Source organism: Thalassophryne amazonica, chromosome 15 (assembly GCF_902500255.1).
Source record: "Thalassophryne amazonica chromosome 15, fThaAma1.1, whole genome shotgun sequence".
Taxonomy (NCBI): Eukaryota; Metazoa; Chordata; class Actinopteri; order Batrachoidiformes; family Batrachoididae; genus Thalassophryne; species Thalassophryne amazonica.
In genome coordinates, this window is record NC_047117.1 from 86506766 (window position 1) to 86518847 (window position 12082).

At 40.9% G+C, this 12082-nt stretch overlaps 1 protein-coding gene across 6 annotated transcripts in view; it reads left to right on the plus strand.

Moving 5' to 3' along the window:
- Window positions 1–12082, plus strand: part of ctnnd1 (catenin (cadherin-associated protein), delta 1) — a 61950-nt gene that overhangs the window by 27067 nt on the left and 22801 nt on the right. For all 6 annotated transcript variants that reach the window (XM_034187332.1, XM_034187329.1, XM_034187327.1 and 3 more), the window contains 6 exons: window positions 3936–4307; window positions 4500–4690; window positions 7578–7830; window positions 8130–8201; window positions 8734–8884; window positions 9566–9767. In XM_034187332.1, coding sequence (XP_034043223.1) covers window positions 3936–4307; window positions 4500–4690; window positions 7578–7830; window positions 8130–8201; window positions 8734–8884; window positions 9566–9767 — 1241 coding nt within the window. The remainder of the gene's footprint in view (window positions 1–3935; window positions 4308–4499; window positions 4691–7577; window positions 7831–8129; window positions 8202–8733; window positions 8885–9565; window positions 9768–12082) is intronic.

Below are 12082 nucleotides of genomic sequence, written 5' to 3' on the forward strand. Positions count from 1 at the left end.
CAAGCACAGAGATGAGTCCACTGTCCGAGGCCATAAGAAGATAATTTGTAACCTTCACTAATGCTGTTTCTGTACTATGATGAATTCTAAAACCTGACTGAAACTCTTCAAATAGACCATTCCTCTGCAGATGATCAGTTAGCTGTTTTACAACTACCCTTTCAAGAATTTTTGAGAGAAAAGGAAGGTTGGAGATTGGCCTATAATTAGCTAAGATAGCTGGGTCAAGTGATGGCTTTTTAAGTAATGGTTTAATTACTGCCACCTTAAAAGCCTGTGGTACATAGCCAACTAACAAAGATAGATTGATCATATTTAAGATCGAAGCATTAAATAATGGTAGGGCTTCCTTGAGCAGCCTGGTAGGAATGGGGTCTAATAAACATGTTGATGGTTTGGATGAAGTAACTAATGAAAATAACTCAGACAGAACAATCGGAGAGAAAGAGTCTAACCAAATACCGGCATCACTGAAAGCAGCCAAAGATAACGATACGTCTTTGGGATGGTTATGAGTAATTTTTTCTCTAATAGTTAAAATTTTGTTAGCAAAGAAAGTCATGAAGTCATTACTAGTTAAAGTTAATGGAATATTCAGCTCAATAGAGCTCTGACTCTTTGTCAGCCTGGCTACAGTGCTGAAAAGAAACCTGGGGTTGTTCTTATTTTCTTCAATTAGTGATGAGTAGAAAGATGTCCTAGCTTTACGGAGGGCTTTTTTATAGAGCAACAGACTCTTTTTCCAGGCTAAGTGAAGATCTTCTAAATTAGTGAGACGCCATTTCCTCTCCAACTTACGGGTTATCTGCTTTAAGCTACGAGTTTGTGAGTTATACCACGGAGTCAGACACTTTTGATTTAAAGCTCTCTTTTTCAGAGGAGCTACAGCATCCAAAGTTGTCTTCAATGAGGATGTAAAACTATTGACGAGATACTCTATCTCCCTTACAGAGTTTAGGTAGCTACTCTGCACTGTGTTGGTATATGGCATTAGAGAACATAAAGAAGGAATCATATCCTTAAACCTAGTTACAGCGCTTTCTGAAAGACTTCTAGTGTAATGAAACTTATTCCCCACTGCTGGGTAGTCCATCAGAGTAAATGTAAATGTTATTAAGAAATGATCAGACAGAAGGGAGTTTTCAGGGAATACTGTTAAGTCTTCTATTTCCATACCATAAGTCAGAACAAGATCTAAGATATGATTAAAGTGGTGGGTGGACTCATTTACTTTTTGAGCAAAGCCAATAGAGTCTAATAATAGATTAAATGCAGTGTTGAGGCTGTCATTCTCAGCATCTGTGTGGATGTTAAAATCGCCCACTATAATTATCTTATCTGAGCTAAGCACTAAGTCAGACAAAAGGTCTGAAAATTCACAGAGAAACTCACAGTAACGACCAGGTGGACGATAGATAATAACAAATAAAACTGGTTTTTGGGACTTCCAATTTGGATGGACAAGACTAAGAGTCAAGCTTTCAAATGAATTAAAGCTCTGTCTGGGTTTCTGATTAATTAATAAGCTGGAATGGAAGATTGCTGCTAATCCTCCGCCCCGGCCCGTGCTACGAGCATTCTGACAGTTAGTGTGACTCGGGGGTGTTGACTCATTTAAACTAACATATTCATCCTGCTGTAACCAGGTTTCTGTTAGGCAGAATAAATCAATATGTTGATCAATTATTATATCATTTACCAACAGGGACTTAGAAGAGAGAGACCTAATGTTTAATAGACCACATTTAACTGTTTTAGTCTGTGGTGCAGTTGAAGGTGCTATATTATTTTTTCTTTTTGAATTTTTATGCTTAAATAGATTTTTGCTGGTTATTGGTGGTCTGGGAGCAGGCACCGTCTCTACGGGGATGGGGTAATGAGGGGATGGCAGGGGGAGAGAAGCTGCAGAGAGGTGTGTAAGACTACAACTCTGCTTCCTGGTCCCAACCCTGGATAGTCACAGTTTGGAGGATTTAAGAAAATTGGCCAGATTTCTAGAAATGAGAGCTGCTCCATCCAAAGTGGGATGGATGCCGTCTCTCCTAACAAGACCAGGTTTTCCCCAGAAGCTTTGCCAATTATCTATGAAGCCCACCTCATTTTTTGGACACCACTCAGACAGCCAGCAATTCAAGGAGAACATGCGGCTAAACATGTCACTCCCGGTGCGATTGGGGAGGGGCCCAGAGAAAACTACAGAGTCCGACATTGTTTTTGCAAAGTTACACACCGATTTAATGTTAATTTTAGTGACCTCCGATTGGCGTAACCGAGTGTCATTACTGCCGACGTGAATTACAATCTTACCAAATTTACGCTTAGCCTTAGCCAGCAGTTTCAAATTTCCTTCAATGTCGCCTGCTCTGGCCCCCGGAAGACAATTGACTATGGTTGCTGGTGTCGCTAACTTCACATTTCTCAAAACAGAGTCGCCAATAACCAGAGTTTGATCCTCGGCGGGTGTGTCGTCGAGTGGGGAAAAACGGTTAGAGATGTGAACGGGTTGGCGGTGTACACGGGGCTTCTGTTTAGGGCTACGCTTCCTCCTCACAGTCACCCAGTCAGCCTGCTTTCCCGACTGCTCGGGATCTGCCAGAGGGAAACTAACGGCGGCTAAGCTACCTTGGTCCGCACCGACTACAGGGGCCTGGCTAGCTGTAGAATTTTCCACGGTGCGGAGCCGAGTCTCCAATTCGCCCAGCCTGGCCTCCAAAGCTACGAATAAGCTACACTTATTACAAGTACCGTTACTGCTAAAGGAGGCCGAGGAATAACTAAACATTTCACACCCAGAGCAGAAAAGTGCGGGAGAGACAGGGAAGCCGCCATGCTAAATCGGCTAAGAGCTAGTAGCTACGCTAACCTAGCGGATTCCTAAAAAAATGATCATGAGAATGGTGAACAAAAATCCCAGAACCACATGGAGGGACCTGATGAATGACCTGCAGAGAGCTGGGACCAAAGTAACAAAGGCTACACACTAAGCAGAAAGGGACTCAAATTCTGCAGTGCCAGGCATGTCCCCCTGCTGAAGACAGTATGTGTCCAGACCCGTCTAAAGTTTTCCAGAGAGCATATGGATGATCCAGAAGAGGATTGGGAGAATATCATGTGGTCAGATGAAACCAAAATAGAACATTTTGGTAAAAACTCAACTTATCGTGTTTGGAGGAAGAAGAATGCTGAGTTGCATTCTAACAACACCATATCTACTGTGATGCATGGGGGTGGAAACATCATTCTTTGAGGTTGGTTTTCTGCAAAGAGGACAGGACGACTGATCTGTGTTAAGGGAAAAATAAACATGGCCATATATCATGAGATTTTAAGCCAAAACCTCCTTCCATCAGTGAGAGCATTGAAGATGCAACGTGGCTGAGTCTTCCAGCATGACAATGATCCCAAACACACCGCTTGGGCAACGAAGGAGCGGCTCCGTAAAAAGCATTTCAAGGTCCTGGAGTGGCCAAGCCAGTTGAAAGTCCATGTTGCCCAGCAACAGCCCCAAAACATCACTGCTCTAGAGGAGATCTGCATGGAGGAATGGGCCAAAAGACCAGCTACAGTGTGTGAAAACCTGGTGAAGACTTACAGGAAATGTTTGACCTCTGTCATTGCCAACAAAGACTATGTTACAAAGTATTGAGATGAACTTTTATTATTGACCAAATACTTATTTTCCACCATAATTTACAAATAAATTCTTTAAAAATCCTACAATGTGATTTCCTGGATTTTTTTTTTCTTTTTTTTTCCATTTTGTCTCACAGTTGAAGTGTACCTATGATGAAAATTACAGACCTCTCTCATCTTTCTAAGTAGAAGAACTTGCACAATCAGGAACTGACTAAATACTTTTTACCCCACTGTATGTTAAAGGTGTGTGTGTGTGCGTACGCTGTATCCTGCCTCATACTTGTTTCCTGCTCTTTTAGGGAAAGAAAGCAGTAAAGCCCACCATCACCCGAACAGTCATCGCCTCTCTGTCAGATTTGGATGGTGGAGGTTCAGTAACGGGGATGGGGGGATACACTCCAGACAGGGTCTATATACCAGGCCCTGCACGAGGTGTACCCATGGACTACCCCACACACACCGTGCCTCGTAATTACCACTATGGACCACCAACAGGTTACGATGATGGTTACCGTGGTGGTCCCCCACCTGATGCCTATGCAAGCCTCAACAGAAGTGTTCCAATGGATGCTCGTTCCAGACCTATCCATCCAGAAGGCTACAGAACTCTGGATCCAAATTACAGAGCTAACAGCAGGAACCAGCTTGACCCTTATGCAGCTCAGCCACAGGTATTTTAAATGCTCACCCTCACCTTCAGAAACATGCAAGCCCCAATTCTTACCATATGCAGTACATTTTGGGGGCTGATCCAAGGTCAGGTGTTGTTTGAGTGGGATAATAATTCCATTTTATGTGGTCCAGTGAAAACAGATCTGCCACAAACCCTTACATTTTGGCCGCTAACCTGTACCCCTCTGTAGGTCGGCCGTATGGGAGGTGGTATGGAAATATCATCCATCCCAAGGTTTGTCCCAGAGCCATATGGTCTGGAGGATGATCAGCGCAGTATGGGGTTTGATGAGCCTGACTATGGGATGGGACATCCCATGCACTATAGCACTGTGCCCCGCAGTCTGCAGGCGTTCCCCCATGGGCCCCCACGGAGGACTGCGTAAGTTCTGTGTTTTGTCACTGTTCTTATGTTTCTGTGTCTTTGTATCCATTTTAGGATTCATGGATGTATTCTGTATGTGTATGATGATTGTAAACCTTTCCTGGCCAGAGAAAATGTGAAGTGAAAAGAAAATGCAGGGAGCTGTTATTTTTTTTTTTCCTCTTAAAACACAATGCACAGAGTACATGCCTCAGGTCCCAGCATGCTCCCAGGTCACAGCAGGGTGTTGCTACTTGTACAATTGAAACTAGTACCAAGCAAACTCCCCTCTACTGAAGTATGTGGCTTGGCTAAAGCTAACTTACCTTTTGCTGTCATTGTTGGGTCTTGTCATTATAGGACTGATTTATACAAGTTATTTTTTGATTCTCAGAAAGGAGAACTAGGATAAGTGTACCCATTAAACCCATGCACCCTTTAAGCCCACTTTCAGCTTTGATGTCAATTTACAAAAAAAGGAAAATATATATTTTGCCATCCATTACTTCATCCAGTCAAATGGTTTGTTACTTCTATGACTTTTTATTGCATACAATCCATTGTTGAGTTAGCCCCACCTCAAAGTATGAAGTCTCGGGACCCCTGACTAGAAGACAACCAAACACATTTGTGTTTTGGGACCTGTCAGATTTCATTCATTTTCAGAAAATTTTAGCCATATCTTTGGTAAATACATTATTATTGTCAAATAAAGAGGTAAATTTACAAATTTTGATTTATAGATAAATAGTATTTTGCCAAATTATAGGATTTCCCTTCAAATGGAAAGATGAGTTTTATGAGCTAGCAAACATAGCTGATCTCATGCTAACAGCCCTGTTAATGCTACTCTGCCACAAGAACTAAGGTTGTCACCTACAAATATTAAGCATTTTGTTATTCATTTAACATTGATATTTAGATAAATGCATCATAAATTGTTCTATGGAGCTGATTAATTTCATAAATTAACTTTTTTTACAGGTGGGCTTAAATGGTACAGCCCGTCAAAATGCAAGCAAACTATGGCAAGGACATGCTAATATTCAATGACAAAAACTTTATATTTCTGAATGTGTGCACAGTAGTAGCTGCTTTAATGTTTGATGCAGACTATATTTAGGCTCCATGCATAGTTTTGTGAGCATATCTTACATTTTGAAAGGAAAGCATTGTCTTTTTTAAGCGTTCCTCATAGTGGAACCATGTAAGCCCAGCATGCTCCATTTAAGCCCACCTCATGTATTTCAATAGAGAATTTCCTCTAGTACAAGTTAAACACATTTTTCTGTTCAAAAGTGTTTAAAGTAGCCTAACAGTTCACTGTGTGACTTTAAATTACTGATCTACTTTACCAGACAGACAGATAGAGATAAATAGATAAAATGTAAATTTTAATATGTAAATATGAATGTAAAACATATTCACTGTTGTCTAATATATTTATTGCTGTTTAGTTTTAATTGAATTGCCTGAAGTGCCTGAAATGAAACTAAATTAACTGATTCATTGTTCTGTGTTATCTACTGCACTATCATGTACGTATGTTTATCATGTATGGCTTAAATGGTACCATGGTACCAATTAAGCCCATTTACACTTTTGACTTTTCCCCTAAAATTTCTTAATTCCATCTTTTGAATTGTACATCAACTAATTGCTAAATATTCAAATGAGAGGTAAATCTTGCCCTTTAACAAATTATGTCACTTACAAATTATGTCAATATATAGGAAAAATAGAAAAACAGATTTTGGTGGGCTTAATGGTTACACTTACCTGATAATTATCCAAGAGAAAGCAGCAAAATCAGGTTATTTGGCTGGTTACAACAAATCACAGGACAAACTTTGGTTTCCATAGTCTTGCTGAGTTTGGAATAATTGCAGTAAATGTGTTTGTGTAGTAATGTCAACACAGTTGTTATATCGTGGTTAAAGACATCAGGAACATTAAAATAGTTCTTTAAAAATGAAACAGCATGTGAGAGCGATAATTAAACCATTACATTATAAACACCATGACAGAGCTGCCAGTAAATTCATACAGTGCAATTTGACCACAGGTTAGCTATGTGAAAGTAAGTGAACAGAGATCCAGTCACTGTCATTTGCTCATGCTGATGTGTGTCTGAGCCAGTGACCATCTGTGTCTTCTCTGCATTTAGCAACAGGACATTAGTTGCCTGATATCCAGTTTTCCAGTGCCCCTAACGAACCTTCTAATTTGGCAATATTACAAACCATATCTGAATTGACAAGCATGAACGATAGTGTGTCATCGTCACAGCAATGGAAAGCCATCCCATAATTTTTTACAGCCTTACCTGGTGGTTCCATATGAATTGAAATTGGTAGTCGGCCTAAAGAAGAACCCTGAGGCACCCCATGATTTACTACAGAAAGTTCAGATGCGGTGCCCTCATAAAGCACATTTTGATTGAAGTGACAAAGAGCAAAACTGTTCTCAAATCTGCACTGAGGTCCAGCAGCAACACTGAGTGTTGTTTCTGCTGGATGATGAGACCTAAATGTGGAGTGGAATGGTTCAAAGACTCTGCTTTCAATAAAATATGTTGCGAGTTCCAAGGACACTACTCTTAAGAAGGATAAATTAGAAACGGGCCTGTAGTTTGCTAAGGAACCTGGGTCTAGGCTTGGCTTGTTAAGAAGGGGTTTTACCAATGAACTTTTAAACCTCACAAGAAAAGTGCCAGTGGTGAGTGATGAAATGACAATGTTTTTAACACGGTGGGTCCCAGTATTAACCCCAAATCCTTGACTGATGTTATTGGCAATGGATCAAGAAAACAAGTTGAGCTATTAGCATTGAGCGACTGTACCAAAGGTTTACATGCATACTTTTTGATGGACAACACAAAACGGCTTTTTTTTTTCCTTGTTAGGAGTTATGAGGGCATCTTGGCTGGTGACATGGGTGGACCAGGGGACATATACTATTGGGGAGGAGCACCTCTGGCTCAGGGTGAAAGAGGCAGCATGGCTTCGTTGGACAGCACTCTAAGGAAAGGTCCTGGTCCTGGAGGTTGGCGTCAGCCAGAGCTGCCAGAGGTCGTTGCCATGCTCAACTACAGGCTGGACTCAGTGAAGAGCAATGCAGCTGCATATCTTCAACATCTCACTTATAAGAATGACAAAGTATGATGTGCACGTTTGCAAGAAGCTATTTATTTAACAGCAGGCTTTATTCACTGCCAATATTTGTGAGAAGTGTAGAGGTCAAAGCCACATCATCAAAATACAAGATGATTCAGACCTTTCATGACACAATATTTTTGGTCTGTAGTAATGTACGGTTAGACTTCATTGTTGTTTTTACTTATACAACATGGCAACATACATTTTTTTTCAAACGTAATTTGAAACATATTTGTTTTGAACTAAAAGTCTGTCTTGAGTTTAAGCACACAAGCTCTCTAAACCCATCATCTCTGCAGGTGAAGTCTGACGTGCGTCGCATGAAAGGGATCCCAGCGCTGGTCTCTATGCTGGACAACCCCAACAAAGAGGTCAGTTTGTTGTTCTTTGCACTGTTTAACCCCCACCTTTTGTTTTAGTAGCTTCAGAGTATGATTGGGCTGTCTTACAGTACAGTACAGATAATTTACAGTAATCCCAGATGTACTGTCTTGAAAAGACCAACAGTGAGACGCAGAAAATTCCAAATATACAGATCAGACACTGTTACGTAGTTTTTGTTTTGATCAAATCACAGTAGGTCGACATTTGTGCGAAATATAATTTCTTTCAAAAACGGTTTGTGTTTTTCTAGGTTTCCCTGAGATTTTGCACCAGCTGTGCGGGTGTTTTTGTGTGCATTACCAGACAAAGCACATCATTCCAGTCATTTTAATTTCACATTTCATGCTCTGCACCTGATGACAAGTTTGACATTTGTTGTGTTTCACATGACTTTGGGAGTGGAGTATTTGGTCAGACAGCAACTGCCTGTCAAAAAAAAACCATTTCTGTCTTTGAGTGTCTGTCATAAATAATGCCATGGTAAAGTTTTTTATTATTTTTATTATTATTATTTGATAGGTTCACTATGCAGCCTGTGGAGCACTGAAGAATATCTCTTACGGTAAAGACCCAGACAACAAGATCGCCATCAAGAACTGTGACGGAGTACCTGCACTGATTCGGCTGCTAAGGAAGACACATGACCAGGACCTCACTGACACCATCACAGGTCAGTTGCAATTGCATTTCAAACTGTACTTCATGTTTGTCTTTTGTTGGCTCCCCGGGACAAGGAACATCACAGCCGATCCAGTTCAGAAACGCATTGAGGTTGTTTGTCGCAAAGCTTTTGCCGGCTGCTCTTCCTGACGCAACTCCAGCTGTACCTGGAGAAACAGGCGTGACATTGTGATCTGAAAACTGGAATATTAAGTACTACTGGTCTGGGTTGATTAAAGCAGCAGATGCCAAACTTCTAACCAGACCTGGGTTCATTTCCATACAGATTAGGGACTTTTTGAGATTGAAGAACTGTTACTTGTGTTCTGGTTGAGGTGAAAAAGCAATGCAACCTTGCTTCCACCTTGACTGACACCACTGTTAGACTGTGTGTTTTTCGCACAGGGCAGGCGATTTACTGTATGTCAAGAGTTTTCATATAATCTTGGATTATTCTGGTAAATAGTTTGAGCATCTGAAATCTGAAAAGCAGGCATGTCACCGGAAGAGAGGTCATGGAACATATCTGTTCATGTAGAGGTCACTGTCATCTCATTCCTAAGGAGGCTCTGCAAGAATGCAGAGCGGAAAACGCCATATTTCCATTTCCGGGTCTGGCTTCATTGTTTTCAAACTTCTTATCGTGTGTGTGTGTTTATTGATGAATGTTTTGCACTTCGCACATCTGTAGGGACACTGTGGAACCTGTCATCTCATGATTCTGTGAAAATGGAGATTGTGGACCATGCGCTGCATGCCCTCTCTGACGAGGTGATGGTGCCCCATTCGGGCTGGGAGCGAGGGAGCAATGGAGGAGGAGGAGGTGAAGAAAACTGCAAGCCCAGGCATCTTGAGTGGGAGACGGTGCTAACCAACACGGCAGGCTGCCTGAGGTACGGATCAGAGGGGACGGGTTCTGCTGCCGTGGAGGAGTGAGACGGTATCCATGTAAATGGCAGCAGAAACTGGAAACCTGCCACACTGACAGAGTGTCAGAACAGTGGGATGTGTGGGGGAAGAAGGGAGCAATGACAAGATAATAGAAGAGCAGAAATAAAAAAAACACTGTGACGGGAGTGATTGTTGATGAATATGGGGGAGAAAAAGACATATCAATCAGTCAGTAAATACATGCATATATTATAGTCATAAAAAAGGAGTGTAATTACTGTCTTGGACCTATCTATTTCTATATCTCCACACACCAGATATTTGTAGTATTTCTGTGTTTCTGCATTTTAGTTCTGTGTCTGAGTGCTAATTTGGGGAGCAGTTCTGACCTCAGTCTGCTGGAAGGCGTGCTGCGGGATGCAGCTGGTCAGTTTGAAAACAGGAAGTTTCTTCTGTTATGTCTGTCATGCTGATCAGTTCCCCGGTGCTACCAGGAGGGAAAAAAATGAATACAGAATGAATAACTGAACTAATATCTTGGTTAGTGTATTATCCTGAACTGAGCAAGCCAACAGTGTGCTGTACAGAAATTTAAATAGATTTAGAAACACAGAAACTTAATACATGTAGAAACAGATATTTTATAGATATTTAAAAAAAATGTAGAAACAGATTTTTTTTATACAAATGTAGAAACAGATATTTTTTAAATCAAATATAGAAAGATAATTTTTAATGTACAAACACAAAAAAATAAAAAGTAGAGAAAGATGTAAATCAGAGAAAAAGACTGGTTGCTCTGGTTTTCTCAATAAAGCAGAAAAATATTGAGGCTGCTCTTGGAAAAAGGGATACTAGATCACAAAAACAAATGCAGAAGGTGTTAAAAAGGCCTTTTAACACCTCCTTGTGCAGCTCATATTTTTGTAGAAAAAGAGATATTTAAAAAATTACAGAAACTGATTTTTTTTTTAAATGTACTTATTTTCAAAACAATACATTAACATTTCTTTTTACAAAATGTAGAAACAAAAATTTTATACAGTAGAAAAAAGATTTTCAAAAATACCAAGATTTCTTTTAATAAAATGTAGACACAAATATTAAAAAAAATGTAGAAATAGAGATTTTTTTAATGTAGAAATACAGAAAGAAGCGATAAAAATGTTTGGATTTGTGTGTGTCTGTGTGTGTGTATACTCGTGTGTGTATGTATATATATATATATATATATATATATATATATACATACACACTCAACAAAAATATAAATGCAACACTTTTGGTTTTGCTCCCATTTTGTATGAGATGAACTCAAAGATCTAAAACTTTTTCTACATACACAATATCACCATTTCCCTCAAATATTGTTCACAAACCAGTCTAAATCTGTGATAGTGAGCACTTCTCCTTTGCTGAGATAATCCATCCCACCTCACAGGTGTGCCATATCAAGATGCTGATTAGACACCATGATTAGTGCACAGGTGTGCCTTAGACTGCCCACAATAAAAGGCCACTCTGAAAGGTGCAGTTTTGTTTTATTGGGGGGTATACCAGTCAGTATCTGGTGTGACCACCATTTGCCTCATGCAGTGCAACACATCTTCGCATAGAGTTGATCAGGTTGTCAATTGTGGCCTGTGGAATGTTGGTCCACTCCTCTTCAATGGCTGTGCGAAGTTGCTGGATGGCAGGAACTGGTACACGCTGTCATATACGCCGGTCCAGAGCATCCCAAACATGCTCAATGGGTGACATGTCCGGTGAGTATGCCGGCCATGCAAGAACTGGGACATTTTCAGCTTCCAAGAATTGTGTACAGATCCTTGCAACATGGGGCCGTGCATTATCCTGCTGCAACATGAGGTGATGTTCTTGGATGGCACAACAATGGGCCTCAGGATCTCGTCACGGTATCTCTGTGCATTCAAAATGCCATCAATAAAATGCACCTGTGTTCTTCGTCCATAACAGATGCCTGCCCATACCATAACCCCACCGCCACCATGGGACACTCGATCCACAACATTGACATCAGAAAATTGCTCACCCACACGATGCCATCTGCCCTGAACAGTGTGAACCGGGATTCATCCGTGAAGAGAACACCTCTCCAACGTGCCAAACGCCAGCGAATGTGAGCATTTGCCCACTCAAGTCGGTTACAACGACGAACTGGAGTCAGGTCGAGACCCCGATGAGGACGACGAGCATGCAGATGAGCTTCCCTGAGATGGTTTCTGACAGTTTGTGCAGAAATTCTTTGGTTATGCAACCCGATTGTTTCAGCAGCTGTCCGAGTGGCTGGTCTCAG